General features: G+C 44.8%; 1 protein-coding gene across 1 annotated transcript in view; it reads right to left on the bottom strand.

Moving 5' to 3' along the window:
* SLC12A8 (solute carrier family 12 member 8) overlaps positions 1-17,393 on the bottom strand; it is a 147,322-nt gene that overhangs the window by 21,000 nt on the left and 108,929 nt on the right. Inside the window, exons 13-14 of the mRNA XM_032149947.2 lie at positions 9,076-9,222; positions 6,389-7,034 (exon numbers count right to left, since the gene is read on the bottom strand). Of these exons, the coding sequence (XP_032005838.2) occupies positions 6,389-7,034; positions 9,076-9,222 (793 nt within the window). The remainder of the gene's footprint in view (positions 1-6,388; positions 7,035-9,075; positions 9,223-17,393) is intronic.

Genomic DNA, 17,393 nt, shown 5'->3' with positions numbered 1-17,393 from the left:
AAGAATTCATTTGTTGAATGGACACGAATGGGTGGGCATTGATTTTTCAAATGTAAAACTTTGTATTTATCTCACCTGACATCTTTTCAGTAAAATCTGGATTTTGACCTTCCTGTTTTTAAAAATAATATGCTTTGGAAGGTATGCTTTTATCAGTTGTGTTTGTCAGAATAATTGTTTCCTTTTGTGACACTGTGTTGTGCAAATGTTTTTTATTTCTATTTAATCAGATACCTTGTCTTTGATGATGTCTACATAGTTAAAAATATCTCTCTTGCACAGCTGTTGTAAATAAATAATTCTTGTGTATATAAGGTATAAAATACAGCCTCAAGTTAATTTTTAAAATCCATGCTCTCAGGAATATTTATTCCATCGTGATTTGATTATTATTATTTTATAGCATCTGGTTTGTCAACGATTAGGTTCCTATAATAGTTTAACTCTTTCTATTTGATCAATGCTTCAATGTTTTAGCCAATATTTGCTCAATTGCTCATCAATTCAAGTAGGCTTTACTGAGTGTTTGCTACATTATGTGTACTGTGTGGGAATATTGTGATGAGTACAGAGGTGAAAAGACATAGTTTGCAAACAAAGGAATCTGACAATCTAGTGGCAAAGAAATGAGATTAATATTTATTTCCTTAAGATAGACAAATAACCTAAAGACAAATGTGTAAACAAATGTGATATAAATATGATCTGATATAAATATGAGATAATAGTTTATATTACTAATATGAATCAAATGTTATGGTTGCACAGTGAAAGACATCAGAGAATCCTTCTCCAAAAGAGGTGAAAGTGGGTCTTAAAAGTCAGATGGATTTTAAATGATGTCAGAGTTTTCCAGATGGAGAAGGGGGAGGTGAAGCAATCAGAGGAGGCAGAACAGGGTGTATGAAGGCAGGAAGGAATAAAGGACATGGTGTGTTTAGGACATCAGTTTGGGTGAAAGTAGAACGTACAGTGCATGGGTTGTCATGAGAAGAGTGGCCAGGAAGGTAGGTTAGGGCTGGATTGTGAAGAACCTTGCATCGCACACACTATCTGGGACTTCACATGGAATGGGTTAAATTCCAGCAAGCATTTTTAAGTAAGAGAGACATGATGAGAGTTTTATTTTAGAAAGATCATTCAGTGGGCAGCATGAAGGAGAAATGGGATGGGGGAGAGTCTTGGAGACTCAGCAAGAGTCCAGGTACAAGATGGTGAGGGTCTGCACCAAAGTAAAGGCAGCAGGGAGTGGGAGACAGGGAATGGTCAACAACACCTATGACATTTCTAAGACTAGGCAACTGGACAGCGACCACTTCCTTGATTAAACATTGCAGACTGTCCACGTCTCTCCTGAAAACCCAATGAGAAGACAGAAAAGGAATGAAACAGACATAAACCCACAAACACGAAGAGAATGAGAAGGAAAAATAAAAACAAGTCCTGGAAGATGGAAAGGTGACAGTGGTGACAGACTGAGCACAGCAGAGGAGAGTGAGCCCTAGGGCATCCAGAGAGGGTGCTGGCAGGGAGCAGCCCAGTTCATTCTGGCAGACCAGGTTCAGGACCAGGTAGCACCACATCCCATGCAGTGGTAAGGTATAGGGGGCTGGTGGGAGGTCTATATTTGTTGTACACCAAGATCCTTTTCTCTGCCTATGAAGCCAAGTAACAACCCTTCTGTTGCCCAATTCCCTCCCCAAGGGGGCTTTCCTTTGAAACAATCAAGCCAGAGAGTGCCCAAACTTGGCACAACAGGCACAGCAAAGAGTGGGGAAATGAAACTTGAAGCCAGGGAATTAAATGAACATCTATACCCTAAACAGTGGGACCCTTCTCCAACTTACTCACCTCATCCTGTGCCCAGAATGCCCGTACCTATCTGTGTGTCCCTTGGGCAAGGGATTAAAGAACTCTCCTTTAGAGGAACACGCTGAAGAGCCCAAAAGAAAAACCTCTAGATATTCGCATTTGGAGGTCCTCCAGTAAAAAGTCTAGCCCACTCCTCCTTATTCTACAGTTAGGTGCCCCAATTAACAAGCCCTGCTAAGGTACAAAGCTCTTCTAAACAGTTTTTTAGTACTTCACTTAAAAAAAAAAAAAAAAAAAAAAAGAGACAGAGGCTCATCCTGTCACCAAGGCTGGAGTACAGTGGTGTGATGATGGCTCATTGAAGCCTCAACCTCCCAGGCTCAAGCAATCCTCCCACCTCAGCCTTCTGAGTAGCTGGAACTACAGGCATGTGCCATCACACTTGGCTCATTAAAAAAAAAAATGTTTGTAGACACAGGGTCTCAGTATGTTACCTAGGCTGGAGTGCAGTGATGCGATCCCCACTCACTGCAGCTTCAACTTCCCAGGCTCAAGCTATCTTCCCAGCTCAGCCTCCCAAGTAGCTGAGACTACAGGCATGTGCCACTATACCCCACTAATTTTTTAATTTTTTGTAGTGGCCAGATCTTACTATGATGTCCAGGCTGGTCTTGAACTCCTGGGCTCAAGCATTCCTCCTGTCTCAGCCTCCCAAAGTGCTGGATTACAGGTGGGAGCCACTGTGCCCAGCCAGTGCTTCACTTTTAAGTACAAAAAGAAGTCAAAAGATCAATGGACATTTTAGTAAAAGCCTCCAAGATTAAAAAAAAAAAAAAAAGAGAGAGAGAGAGAGAGAGCCCAAACCAAAGAGAAAAGAATTAAAGAGAACAGGAACAGTGAAAGGAACATAAAAACTTTTTTAAATTATTTTTTTTTTTATTTTTAGAAGCAGGGTCTTGCTCTGTCACCCAGGCTGGAGTGTGGTGGAGTGATCATAGCTCATTGTAACTTCGAGTTTCTGGGCTCAAGAGATCCCCCCACCTCAGCCTCTGGAGTAGCTGGGGCTACAGGCATATGCCACCATGCCCAGCTAATTTCCTTTTTAATTTCTGTAGATATGGGGTCTCATTATGTTGCCCAGGCTGATCTTGAACTCCTGGCCTCAGGTGATCCTCCTGCCCCAACCTCCCAAAGTGCTGGGATTATAGGTATGAGCCACCATGTCCAGCCTCAGAAAAAAATTTTAAAGGGGGAAGATCAATAATATTATCAGGGAGAGAAGGTAAGCCATTGTACCCATAGAACAAAAATAGATGATGTTCAGGCCGGGTGCGGTGGCTCACGCTTGTAATCCTAGCACTTTGGGAGGCCGAGGCGGGCAGATCACGAGGTCAGGAGATCGAGACCACGGTGAAACCCCGTCTCTACTAAAAATACAAAAAAATTAGCCGGGCGTGGTGGCGGGCGCCTGTAATCCCAGCTACTCAGAGAGGCTGAGGCAGGAGAATGGCGTGAACCCGGGAGGTGGAGTTTACAGTGAGCCGAGATTGCGCCATTGCACTCCAGCCTGGGCGACAGAGCAAGACTCCGTCTCAAAAAAAAAAAAAAAAAAAAAAAAAAGATGATGTTCAAACTGGAAAAAAAAAAAAGACAAGGACAAATTAGATTACAACCAAGAGGTCTTGGAAATTAAAAACTGGATAATTATGGCATAGACTGATAGTTGCTACCTTATCTCTCCTTTCTTAGGAAGAAAAACCACATAATTTTATGTAAAGTAGTGATATGACCAATTAAAAAACAATTTCTCAGCCTTCTTTGCAGTTGGTTGTAATCACATGACTAAATTCCAACCAGTGAAATATGAGAAGTTGGAATGGGACTTTTGAGGAAGCCTCCTCCAAATGACTCAATTTAGAGGCTCACCCTTTTGCCCTTTTTTCCTCCCCTTTTTCTAGTGCCTGGAATATAGATGTAATGGCACGACCCCGGCAACCACATGTTGGATCACAGAACAATATACTAAGGATGATGGTAAAGAAAATGATAAAGGAGCATGGGTCACTCAGGACCATGGAGCTGCCATGGCAGCCATGGACTGCCCACCTCTGGATCTTTGTGTATGAGCTAGACGAAGTCACTATTATTTTGCAATTTTGTTATCCTCAGTCAAAAACTAATCATGACTGATACAACAACCAACACTTTAAAAAAATCATTAGAAGCCTTGGGAGAGAAAATCCATGAAATATCCCAGAAAAAAACAACAAATAAATGAACAATAGGAAAGAGAAGAGAAAGAAAATTAGAGAAACATTTAAGAAGATACAAAATCAAGATAATAGAGGGGGGATGGAGGGATGGGGGTGAGGAATTATCAAAGAAAAACTATGTAAAAGCATGAAATTTGTAAGAAATCTCTTGTTTCCTGGATCTGACACAGAAGTGTGGTAACAAGAGGAATTCTAAGACAACAGCTTTGTAGCAGACCTAGCAAACAAACAGTCTAGAGTGGAACAGAAGGATGGAGCCGCAGGACAGAGGGGAAAAAAGAAAAGAACATATTTCTGAAGAATTGGAGCATTTTGAAAATAACACAAAAAGGCATTTGACAGATCTGCCAAAGCATTTAAAGAAAAATGATGACAGAAAACCAAGCAAAGAAAAAACTAAGGCAATTAATTCCAGGAAACAGCAAAAGTTGAGCAAAAAAGGAAATGTAATCATAGTGTAACATACGGCTCAGAACTGAGCAATATTTACTTAATCATGATAACAAGAACACTAGCTTTTAATTTAATAAAAAACTGTGGGATAACTACTCTGGGGGCATTAGATAAGGAAAAGTCAGAATGGCATATAAGAGTTAAATCCAGGCAGGGTGTGGTGGCTCACGCCTGTAATTTCAGCACTTTGGGAGGCTGAGGTGGGCAGACCACTTGAGGTCAGGAGTTCAAGACCAGCCTGGCCAACATGGTGAAACCCCATCTCTAGTAGAAATACAAAAATTAGCTGGGTGTGGTGGTGGGTCCCTGTAATCCCAGCTACCTGGGAGGCTGAGGCAGGAGAACTGCTTGAACCCGGGAGGTGGAGGTTGCAGTGAGCTGAGATCACACCAAATCCTCATTTACCGTAAGAGGAACTCAAAAGACAATGTCAGAAACTGACATATCAAGAAGTAGCAATGCAAATACATTATTTAGTGACAGATTAACAGAAGAAGCAAAGTTTTGGTTCAAAGTGGGATTTTCTGGGAATGGGACTGGAAGTAGAGAAGGGTAAAAGGGGTGGTATAAAAGAGTAGGAACTACTGTTTCTGATTATGTGACTTTTAATATTATTTGGCTTATTAAATTGTACACTTATTACATTGATTAAAATAAAATAATTTTTAATTTTAATTAAAAGGTTCCCAGCAATTTAGAGGCAAAGAAGGAAAAACAGGTTTCTGGGAGAACGTAAAACACTAGGTTTTTGGGTTTTGTTTTGTTGTTGTTGTTGTTGTTGTTGTTGTTGTTTTGAGATGGAGTCTCACTCTGTCGCTCAGGCTGGAGTGCAGTGGCATGATCTTGGCTCACTGCAACCTCCGCCTCCCGGGTTCAAGCAATTCTCCTGCCTCAGCCTTATGAGTAGCTGGGACTACAGTCACCAGCCACCACACCTGACTAATTCTTTGTATTTTTAATAGGGACAGGGTTTCACCATGTCGGTCAGGCTGGGATTACAGATGTGAGCCACTGCGCCCGGCCAAAACCCTATTTTTTAGACCCCTCCTTCTATGTCCCTCGTCTCCTCCTCTTTGCCCACACCTGTCTGTATATAGCTCCAGGGAGAGCATAATGTAGAGGAAAGTACATGGGCCTCAAATACAGACAATACAATGCAGGGTGATGTCCAGCTGTGCCAAGAATCAGGTCAGAGTCTTCTCTGTGACCTCATGGGGACACAAGGTCTTCATTTGTAAAATGGAAAATGCTAATATATGTTATATTACATGAAGTAATAGATGTAAAGCATCTAGAATACGGTAGGTCCTTGAAAATAAGAGTTCTCACTTTCAGAATTTCTCATACTCTATTAAGCCTCTCTGTGAGTGTCTCTCTGTGTCTGTGTTTATAGATTTGAGAAAACAAAGCTTGAGCCACCTTCTTTCCATCCCCTCTTGCCTGGTTTGGGAGGTTCATCTTCCACAAAGAAAACATATTGCGTCCTTAACAGGTAGTTTATCACAACACATTTCCACTTTTCTTGTAAGGAGAGATTGATTTTAGTCACATTGGCTTTACACTTCAGTTCATTTTTGAGTGAAAAGAGATTGATACCCAATTACTAGCTGTGGCTCCCAGGTCTAATATACAGGAGTAGATAGAAATTTCTGTTTAAAAATAACTATCTATAACAGAGTACAATTACAAATAATTCAGCTGATACCTGAATATAATTTTTTAAATAAATATTGCACAAAATTAACAAGGATTTTAAACCCAGTTATAACTGGTTCACAATAACTGGGTAGGTAGGATAATCAGTGGTCATCCCCAAATAAGAGGCCCCAGTGTGATGCCAGAGCACTCACCTTCTCCACTGGACTCTGATTGGTTGCACAGCTCAGGAACAAGTTGCTCTCCATATGTTCCCTCAGGTTGAGTCCCTTCGCTCCTGGAAGTCTGCTTGTTCCAGCAGGACTCCTGCCCCTCCCAGGAGGCAGTGGGCAACGTGTCAGAGATCTCGACAGGGAAAGAAGGAGGGGATTTGAGGTCCAAGAGGAAGCTATCTTGTAGGGTCTGCTTGGTGGCCTTCTTGCTTTTCCTCTTCTGACTTTCTGGGGTCCTGTTACCCTCTCCTTGCCTGGGCTGGCTACTCTCAAGCTTCCTGGTTAGCTGGAGGAGCTGATCCATGTCCTTGGTGAATTCCAGCAGCGTGCCCTCCAAGACTCTTTGGGCAGGCCCCTCAGAGCCGTGGCTGGGAGCTTTCTCTAAGAGCAGGTGCTCAGAGCAGTGGAGGCCTTCTGGGCCCTCTCTGAGCACCGGCTCAGGCACCGGGGTCAGGCTGCAGGAACCCATGGACAGGGAGAAGTAAGAGTAGTCCACTGCGACGTATGTCAGCATGAAGTTGATGGTGACGATGGGGGCCAGAATGTTCACTTGACCCACAAGAACAAAGGCCATGGTCACCAAGCTGGTCAGGCAGATGGCAGCCACGGGTGTTTTGTTTGGCCCCTTCTGCAGCAACAAAAATAACAAGCAGGACCATAAAATTTCAGATAGAACGTTTCAGAGATTTCAGAAGTTATAGGCTAGAAACACAACTCATAACGACTCAGCCATTTCTCCCCATGTGATTGTTCATCTATAAACTTGAGATAATAATATCCTACTCATGGGATTAGTTTATGCATGTGAAATGCTTCACACAGACTGACATGCAGTAAGCTCCACAGATACTAGTTGTATTAGCAACTTTTTTTTTTTTTTGAGACAGGGTCTGGCTCTGTTGCCCAGGCTGGACTGCAGTGGTGTGATCTCAGCTCACTGTAACCTCTGCCTCTTGGGCTTAAGCCATCCTCCCACCTCAGCACCCTGATAGCTGGGACTACAGGTGCACACCACCATACATGGCTAATTTTTGTATCTTTTGTAGAGACATGGTTTTGCTATGTTGCCCAGGCCAGTCACAAACTCCTGGGCTCAAGCAATCTGCCCACCTCGGCCTCCCAGAGTGTTAGGATTACAGGCATGAGCCACTGCGCCCAGCCGTATGAATAACTATGAACATGGGGCATTATTATAGAACTCTGACTTCCCAAATATTTTCTCCTTTTGTCTTTCATTGGGTTTTAATACCAGCATAGAAAATCAAAGAAATGCAAAGTTGATTCTTCCCAGGGAGAGGCAGATTCCGGAAGACACAGCAGAATCACTGGTGGCTGGAGGAGGGGAATTCTGACACTAAACATCCACAAATGCTCACACACACACATTACACACACCTGTTATTAATGGAGGTGGGTATGGTGACCTGCGGGTGGACAGGAGTGGAAAAAAGGTGCTAGCTGCCTCTCCTGGGAGCTCTTCATCACAGTCACTGACATAGTTCTTGGGTCAAAAGCAACAGTCACTTCTCAGTCCCTGTCTTCTTTGACCCAGTTGGCTACTCCATCCTCTTCGAAACACTTTCTTCACCTCACCTCTCCTGATTGGCCTCCCTCTTCACTGGCTGCTCCTTCTTGGTTTCTGTGGCTGGCTTTTCACGTCTCTAAACTCCACATTTAAAGCAGCCCCAGGCTCCATCCTCAGATCTCTATCTGTACTCCCTCCCTTGGTGAGTTCAACTAGGCTCACGGCTTTGAATACCGGCATTATACTGACAACTTCCAAATTTGAATCTCCAGCCTAAAACATTCCCCTGAAACCCAGGCTTACATATCCAACTGCCTATTCAACATTTCCAGTGAATGTCTAATAGGATCTCAAACAGACTATGTCCAAAAGCAAACTGCATTTTTGGAGGAAGGTAAAGGAAGAAATCAAGGATAAGTTGCAACGATGTGTTCCCTTAACTAGAGAGAGGCTGAAAATTGGAAGCGGGTGGGGAGGCCCTCTGTGGTACCCCCAACAAGACAAAAATGAACTCTAGCTTGCAAACCATATTAGTGGGAAATGGGATTCTCTGTTTATGTCTCTTTGGTCCTCCCCTGGACTTTAGGAATGTCTATTTTAATCACTCCACCCATGTCTCAACTGAGCTGTCCTTTATGTATCAGTTAAGGTTGGTTCGTGATGGTTAACAGGAATTGTAGAGGCCAGAGGTGTAGGAAATCATCAAACAGCAACCCGCAAGAGGCAGGTGAACCTCAAGGGCAGAGTTAGAGCTGCAAGGACCAGCTCACCTCCTGACCAAAACATGCTTTCTTCTATGCTAAACCTGGAGGATCCTGAATTCGTTCTTATTAAAGGATGGGGCACTGCATTTTCACGCTGCTCAGGGTCCAAGATGTTACTAGGACTGGTTAGCTAACCCAGTACTAAAAGTGCTAAGGGGCTGGGTGGCTGTGACATTTAAGATGCTTCATCTACTTAGCCCTAACCTAAGCCAGCCAGAGGACAGGGCTGAAAGAAATGACCTCTGCATTATTTTCTGTGTCACCCCAAAGAAATTGACCAGAGGCTCTGATCAGAAAAGCTTAACCAATTGGTGGGCTAACAATGAGGTTAGCAGCAAAACATGTTTCAAAAAACAAACCAAAAAAAGAGGATTACTCACCCCTTGTCCCAGACAGGCAAGTGCAGGGATCACTTTCTCCTGGGCAATGCACTGCAGGATACGGGGAGCTCCATAAAGTCCTCCCATACAGGAAGCCAGGGACGAGATGTATAAGCCCAAAAGGAACAGGAAGCCCACGAGGGATACCTGTGTGAGAAGCGGTTTCATTCGCCAGTGCCCGAACCTGCTCCTGTGCCTTTCTACTTCCCCGGCACCCACCCACCTGCACCCCATGCAATCATCCACTGAGTCCTCTAGATCTGATCTCTGGGATACAGTTTCCACATCCCCAGCCTCACCCCCATTCATTCCATGGTTTCAGCTGAATCCACCACCACATTTCATATGGATTGCACAGTGGTCCTCAAATGAAGCGTCTGCCAGACTCAGCTGCAGGGCTTGCTAAACACAGACTTTTGGGTCCCCTCCTCAGAGTTCCTGGTTCAGTAGGCTTCGGGTGGGGCCCAGAAATCTGGATTCTACACGCGTTCCCAGAGACCACACTTTGAGAACAAACTGGCCAACCATAATGCTCATTGGCCTCTTGCCTTTAAGCTTACCCTTAAAGATGAGTTTAAATCTTCAGATGATTCACTCTGAATCATCCCCTAAGCCTCTGTTCTCTAAACTCAAATCTGATCACAATGTCTCTGTTGCAGACATATCAAAAGCTCCCACTGTCCTGACATATAAGGCTCTTCATGGTCTGTGACCTCTTTAGCTCCACACCCTGCATACTGAGAGTCTGATCAGCATGATTTTTCTGTCTGTAGGAAGCCTCTGTCCACACGCCCTAATCTACTCATTGTCTGTTAAACTCCTAATTGTGCTACAAAACTCAGCACCAACCTCACCTCCACTGTGAGGCATCCCCTCTTCCCTGACTACAGTAGTCACTTCTCAGTGCTCCATAGCATCCCCAACATGACGTTAGGACAGCACCTATCATGGTACCCCCTCCACTAATCTGGAGGCTTCATTTAAGCAGGTCTTCTGTCTTGTTTACCCTAGAATTCTTGGTGCCCAACACAAAAATATAAATGATGAATGAATGAATGAGATCCATGAACCACAAGGCACCAACAGATAGAATAAGAGGGCACCGCTGTTCTTCTTGGTGTCAACTTGCAAAAGATCAGGGTCCAAGATGTTACTAGCTGACCCAGTGCTAAAAGTGCTAAGGGGCTGGGTGGCTGCATAACTGCTTGCCATGTGCAGCCAGGTCCCAAGCTGTCACTCATGAATTCACCCTCCTGGGCCAGACCTCATCTGTACCCATGGGGAAGCATCTTTGTTTTCTTATTTGAGGTGCCTTTTCCATTCTACTTTACTTTAGGCACAATGGCTAGAACTGTACATTCCAAGTACTCATGTGTCCAATGCTTACAGATAGGTTAGAGTTAATATTCAGCTTTGTCACTTACACCCTTCTTGATGAAGGCTCTCCTCGCCCCATTTTTTACTTCCTTGCGTCAGCAAAGCACCGGATTCGTGTCATCAAGCTAAATTGAACACAACCCACTGGCTAGACTTCTTTCCTGGCTCATAAATTATCACTGGAATAATTTGACTGACTGATAAATCAGTCAGGACAGTTGACTGGAAAAAAATTTTCTTAGAAAAAGAATATAATTGTAGGACACTGGTGGTTTGTAGAATCATCAGGAGGCTAAAGGATGAGGCTCAGAAAAGGGCAGGACCAAGCCTGGAGGCATACCCAGCCCCTTCCCCAGGAACAGCTTGGCCAGGATGCTGCCAGCACCCCTGCTGCCCTGTGGACGGATTCTCACCAGCTCTTTATCTTTGCTTCATTGGTTACAATGTGAGCACGCAATGGCCTAGTGTAGGTCATGTGCCCTACCAGGGCTGCAAAGGGACAAGCAAGAGAGGTCTGGTCCATTGGGTTTCTATTACGCAAAATGGGGGTACTCTCTCCCTTCAAGACCATTGGTGGAATAACCCCCAAATGGTCAGGAAGGTCAGAGGCTTGATGAATAAGACTAAGGTCCACTACGGAGCCCACCTTGTCTTTAATTCAGTGTTGATTCCTTTCCCCTATCTTTATCATCTCATGCTTATCCCCAAAGAATCTCGCCTGTCTCTTTTTTCAATATCACAGGTTTCTTGGGTTTGTCCTGCCCACCACACTCACCGTTTTATTACTACAGGAAATCAATGTCAACTAGTGTTTCCATCACTTTATGTGATCTGATGGTATTTTGTTACTTTCCATCCTGTGGGATAGTTAGTTATGCTCATAGCTTATCCTGCCAGCATCCTGAGCACCTCACAGGTAGAACTGTATCATGCATCCTGGCCCCCTTCCCCCAGCACCTCATGCAGAATCTGGCAAGCAGAGCTCAACGGCTGAATTCGTGCAGCTTCACGACTTTGCTGTAATCATGCCCTAGGTGCCTTACAAAACTGTTAGACAAGCTGGATCCATTATCAATCCTCAATCCATTCTGAGATGTGATCATTCATTGATTATCTTTATTTCTGTCTTCTCTACCAAATGCATCCTATGTTGACTAGTTTTTAAAAACCAGATTCTATGATGAAATTTTATCAAGAAAGAGCCTTTTGAAAATTTAAGTCAATAGTTCTCCACTCTGGCTAAACATAAGAATCATCCAGAAATTCTGACTTAATTAGTGTAGAGGGAGACACAGATGTGGTTGATTTTAAGAAAGCCCTCCAGGTGATTCTAATGTGCAGCCGATGTGGAGAACCCCTGGGCACAACACATTGTAGCCACTTCATTCTCCCCTCAAAAAATTCTTTGGGAGAGTCAGGCATGGCATCTCCTTGCAGAAATTTCACTGCTTCTTACCTAAAACGTTATGTATATTTGAATTTTTACAACTCTTTTTCATTTAAAGCCTGTCTATTTACTCAGAGCAGGAATGAGTGGGAATGCCCCAGCCTGACATCCTCCTAGTGTTGGACTGACCTCAGGAACTGGGTTGAGCCTCTGGCACCATGAGTACACGATATGGTGGCTTCCGTCTTTGGCCAGCTTTCCCACAGACACACCCTGGGATTCCTTCAGAGCCCTAGGAGCTGGGGTCAGACAGGGCCAAGTGTAGCAACCTATGTCCAGTTTGTCAATTGTGTAGAATGATCCATTCACTTACCACTTTAAAAAAAATATAAAACTATTATTCAGTCTATTTTCTGAATAATATATGAAATGTTGGTCTCCACATCTAGACAAATTATAAAAACTTCATTCCATCTCTCTCCTGGCTAAATCCTATCTCTGTCATTTGTCATCCACCCACCCATCCAACCATCCAACCATCCATCCATCCATTCAGGAAGCATTTCCTGACGACAGGTTATGTTCCTGGCATGGTGCTAGGCAGAGCAAGGCTTATAGACACACAGCTCTGCGCCCGGCCCTCACAGAACTTAATCATTTTCTCTATTCATGTCAGACTGAAAATTTGCTAAATGTGCCAGTGGAGGTGGAAGTGAGAATTTATTTGAGCAGAGGTGTGTCAACAGCTCTTTTTAAATAAACAGTGATTCTTTTCTGGCATACACCTGTTTGAGCCATCCCCCAACCCCAAAGCTCTTTCCAAAATATTACATGGGGTGTGAGCTACCCTGTTTTCTTTCTTCAGTAACTACTGATGAAAATAATTACTTCCAACTCTCTGCTGTTAGTATTTTCTCCCAGCTCCCACTTGAGCTTCAGTCATTGAGGGACTCCACTCATTCACTGGCTGCTCTCTTCTCTCGAAGGACTGGATTTAAAGTCATTTGCAAGGGGCTCATTCTGTCTCATCTAATTGCGGTGACCCCTGACATCACTGGGGAGTGCACCCTAAAAACCTTTACAATCCCAAGTGTATTAATAAGGCTGAGTCTCAACAACGCTTTGGTTTTTTCCTCCCACATCTCATTTCCAGAGTCATGAGTTTCCTAACACTCTCCACGCTCCATGAATTGATCAACATCTCAACTTTCAGTCAAGTTTTACCTCTCACTTGAGAGCCATTTTCCATAATGAGACCTAGTCTGCTTTCCTTCCTGAGAGGCAGGACTGTGTCCACACTGGAGGGCAGAGGACACTCAGGCTGACCCACTCCCAGGTGCTGAGTGGCCCACTAGGCTCACTCCCCAGTCACCAGCGCTGTCCCATCCCCATCTTCCCTGTACAGCTTGTGTCACGAGCTTCCAAGGTCCCTCTTGAATATGTGAAACCATGACTATTAAATCCAGGAATCAGAGTTTGCTCTGTAGGATTATCCAGTTTTATATTTTTGAGACAGAGTTTCGCACTATTGCCCAGGCTGGACTGCAGTGGCACGATCTTGGCTCACTGCAACCTCTGCCTCTCGGGTTCTAGTGATTCTCTTGCCTCAGCCTCTTGAGTAGCTGGGACTACAGACGTGCACCACCACGCCTGGCTTATTTTTGTATTTTTTGGTAGAGATGGGGGTTTCACTGTGTTGGCCAGGCTGGTCTTGAACTCCTGACCTCAAGTGATCTGCCCACCACGGCCTCCCAAAGTGCTGGGATTACAGGCATGAGCCACCCAGATTCTCTAGTCTTAACAACAATACTTTTGGGATATTTTTCCTTCTTAGATTGCTCTTATTTTGCTAGTTAGCAAGCCCCAGGGCTCCTAAGGTATTTGGTATTTTTTATTTGTAATAAACATCTGTTTCCTGGACTGTATACAAGTTTATTCTGAAACATTTAATCTATTTAATTTCACTCCAACTAACACTGTGTTTATACAATTCCTTTTCTAACTAAATAATACTGAGATTGACTGTTCTGGCTTTTCTCTTAAATATGGTGGATTTGTGGGGAGAAAATGTGTTCCTAAAATAAATGTCTTGATCTGTAAGGGTATGCCCATAAGGAGTGTGGAAGGGAGTTAAAATTTAATTAGCACCTGCTATGTGCCAGGTAAAATGTATTATAATTAGCACTTACTACGTGCTTTCACGGGTTATCTCAGAGCCACCACTGTATACAAGACGTTTAAGAACGCACATACACCTGAGAGCTGGGAGAAAGTTCCTCTGTGGTGGGGATAAAAAGTAAAAAGACATGGCCGGGCGCAGTGGCTCATCCCTGTAATCCCAGCATTTTGGGAGACTGAGGCGGGTGGATCACCTGAGGTCAGGAGTTCGAGACCAGCCTAACATGGTGAAACCCCGTTTCTACTAAAAATACAAAAAATTAGCCAGGTGTGGTGGCATGTGCCTGTAATCCCAGCTACTTGGGGGGGGGCTGAAGCAGGAGAATCACTTGAACCCGGGAGGTGGAGGTTGCAGTGAGCTGAGATCATGCCATTGCACTCCAGCTTGGGCAACAAGAGTGAAACTCTGTCTCAAGAAAAAAAAAAAAGTAAAAAGACGCTTCTTAGAGAAACTGTGAGTTGAGAAGCCAAATAATTAGAAATAGATCAGAGAAGCTGTAGGAAACCCAGAAAGAAACAGATTAACTGACCAGCTGCAGATCAGTAGAAAGGAATCCAGGGCAGCCTGCAGTCATTGAAGACGATTGTTCTGGCAGAAAGCCCCCAAGAGAAAGAGAGAGGAGTGCATTGGGGAGCTGTGAGTGAACAAGCGCCAAGGAGAGTATGTCAGAGACCCACCCTGTCTCAGTGTCCAGAGGTGATGCGTGGGGCACACATACAGAATAGGCCTTTTTTCAGGCCCAGGAAAGCTCAGAGATGCGCCGGCTCAGAACTGAAGCCACAAGTAAGACAGGAGCTGAGGTGAACAGGTTATCAGGGTGGCCGGTTGTGTCAAGTGACCAAAGTAAAGAGATTCCGCACTTACACCTCCCAACCACTGTAGGTTGCACCCTCCAATTCTCCAGGTACTGCCAGTAAAAACATCTGTGGCCCAATCTACTGCCTGAGCACGGTACCTGCTACTGCAGCAGAGTCAGTCCCGAGCAGCCACACCAGTGAGCAGGAAAGCAGAAAAGGTGTAGGAGGAAACTCCTGTGTGGTCTCCTTTAGGGGGTGGGTAGTGGGAACCAGAAGACCCAGGTGCTGCTATTTTGAAGTCATCAGGGTCGGTTCCATCACTGCTTACTGACTTGCTGCACCTGCCCATTTCTACTGAGAACCAAGAGCAGTAGCTTTGTTCCTTTATAGCCTTTACAATGGCCTATTCCAGGGAACAGTCTCTTGTCCTCTCCAAAAACTAAATCTCCACCTTTCATCCCAGTGTGTGCATAATTACATTCCCAAGTGTCATTGCTGGGCCTGATGCAGCAGGTGCCCCCAGCTGGCTAAGTGCTTGCCTACCTGCTCACTGTCGGGACAGGTGGCATTCCAAAGAGGCTCCCTTGGTTTGTGTGCCTATTATTAGGTGTGGGATTTCCACCCACAAAGGCTCTCACGTGCTGTCTCTGGGCTGTTTTTACCCTACTGCTGTTTGTGGCCTTCCTTAGATACAAAGCTGCCTGCCCTCCCATATACCTACTCTGATCATTCCCTTGAAAAGCAGGGGAAGAAGAGGAGGGAGGAGAGCTGCTGCCCAGGGGATAATCAGATCAGAGTCTCTAAAGGGTGGAAGGACCTCTGTGAAGGAAAGCACGAGAAAGGAACTTTAGAAGCAGGCAGAGCTGGCCAGCCACTGGCAGGCTGCAGATGAGCAGGAAGCATTTCCCTCGGTCAAACCAGCCTCACCCAGGCTGCTCCCTGAGGCCTTCAATTCCTGTAATGCAGCCAAGCTTTTCATTCCACAACTAGAGAACAGGCCCTTGGGAGTGAAACTTCAGATGGAAGCGTGCATGTAGATACAAATGAGGGCTATAGATTCCTGCCCTGAGAGCAAACCTTGCCAGCTGGGGGTCTGTGACCTTGGGTACTGGAAGGTGGGTATCAGTTCTCTCACTAACTGAACTGCACTGCCTTCCAAAAAACCTGCTTTTATACTAAGGGCAAGACCCTTGAAAACAAATAATCACCTTTGCTTGGGTTCCTACAAGCCTTAAAAAGAAACCTGTGCTAATGTGAAAACCAAGCTCAAACATATCTCTCAAAAGAAAATTCAGAGTTTCCTGCCCCAGGTTGCCCCAGGCACTGGCCCTCCATGAAGATCAGCAGGGCTGCTTTGTAAAGCCTCACACCAAGAGAAGGTACTCTATCCTAAAATATCGGGGCTCATGCCTGTAATCCCAGCCCTTTGGAAGGCTGAGGAGGGAGGATCACTTAAAGCCAGGAGTTCGAGACCAGCCTGGGCAACATGGTGAAACCCTATCTCTACAAAAAATTGAAAAAAAAAAAAATATTAGCTGGGTGTGGTGGTGCATGTCTGTAGTCCTGGCTACTTGGGAGGCTGAGGTGGGAGAATCACTTGAGCCCTGGAAGTTGAGGCTGTAACGAGCCATGTTCACGTCACGTACTCTAGCCTGAGTGACAGAGTGAGACCCTGTCTTTAAAAAGTTAAAATATTAAATTTTAAAATACATAAAATATAAGCAGCGATGCTCAGAAGTTAACAGAAAAACTCCCTAACCAACTACATTTCTCTGAAAAACGATGGGAATCTCAGGGTCTACTTTTTCTCCAAGAACTTAAAGGAGGGTAGGAGTTTTTGGAGATTTCCAGAAAAATATCTGGAAATCTTATTCATGTGGATTCTAGGATGCCAAATAAATGTCCGTGATGTCACATGACTTCCAGCCAATGCCAGGAATTCATTAATCTTCTCCTGGCAGGGTGCGGACTCTAGAAACAAAGATGTTGCAGCCAGATCAACCCGGAATGTCTGAGATTCTCAGGAAAGCCAAAGGGGTCAAGGACCTCAGGGACAAGGAGGGCCTCGGCCCTCACCCTGGCACTGGGCTTCCTCCCGCTCCCTCCACCTCTGCCTATCCAGCCTCCTTCTCCACTTGCCACTTCTGAGCAGCACATTCGATTCATCGTGGAAGGTGAAGCTATTAGCAAAAGTGAGGCGCTTGCTTAGCTGGGAATTTGGGGTGAGCAGATTCTTCCATTTCTGTCCTGATTTTCGACAGGAAGAGATGTCCCCATTATCTAGCCCCTCATATTCGTGAATGTCTCTGGGCATCGTTATCTGTTTCTAGAAATCCCTAAGCAGAGCCTGTACCTTTTCCATCATCTCTCTTCCCCACCACAACCCAACACTTCATTCCTGGGCTAGAGACTATACGGAGGCTGGGTGTGGTGGCTCACGCCTGTAATCCCAGCACTTTGGGAGGCCAAGGCGGGAGGATCACTTGAGGCCAGGAGTTTAAGACCAGCCTGGGCAACATGATGAGACCTCATCTCTACCAAAAAATTAAAAATAAATTAGCCCAGCATGAGGGCACGC

The sequence above is a fragment of the Hylobates moloch genome, unplaced genomic scaffold (assembly GCF_009828535.3).
Source record: "Hylobates moloch isolate HMO894 unplaced genomic scaffold, HMol_V3 SCAFFOLD_4, whole genome shotgun sequence".
Lineage (NCBI taxonomy): Eukaryota > Metazoa > Chordata > Mammalia > Primates > Hylobatidae > Hylobates > Hylobates moloch.
The sequence above is the reverse complement of the archived record's forward strand: the minus strand, read 5'-3'. Positions and strand labels throughout refer to the sequence as shown.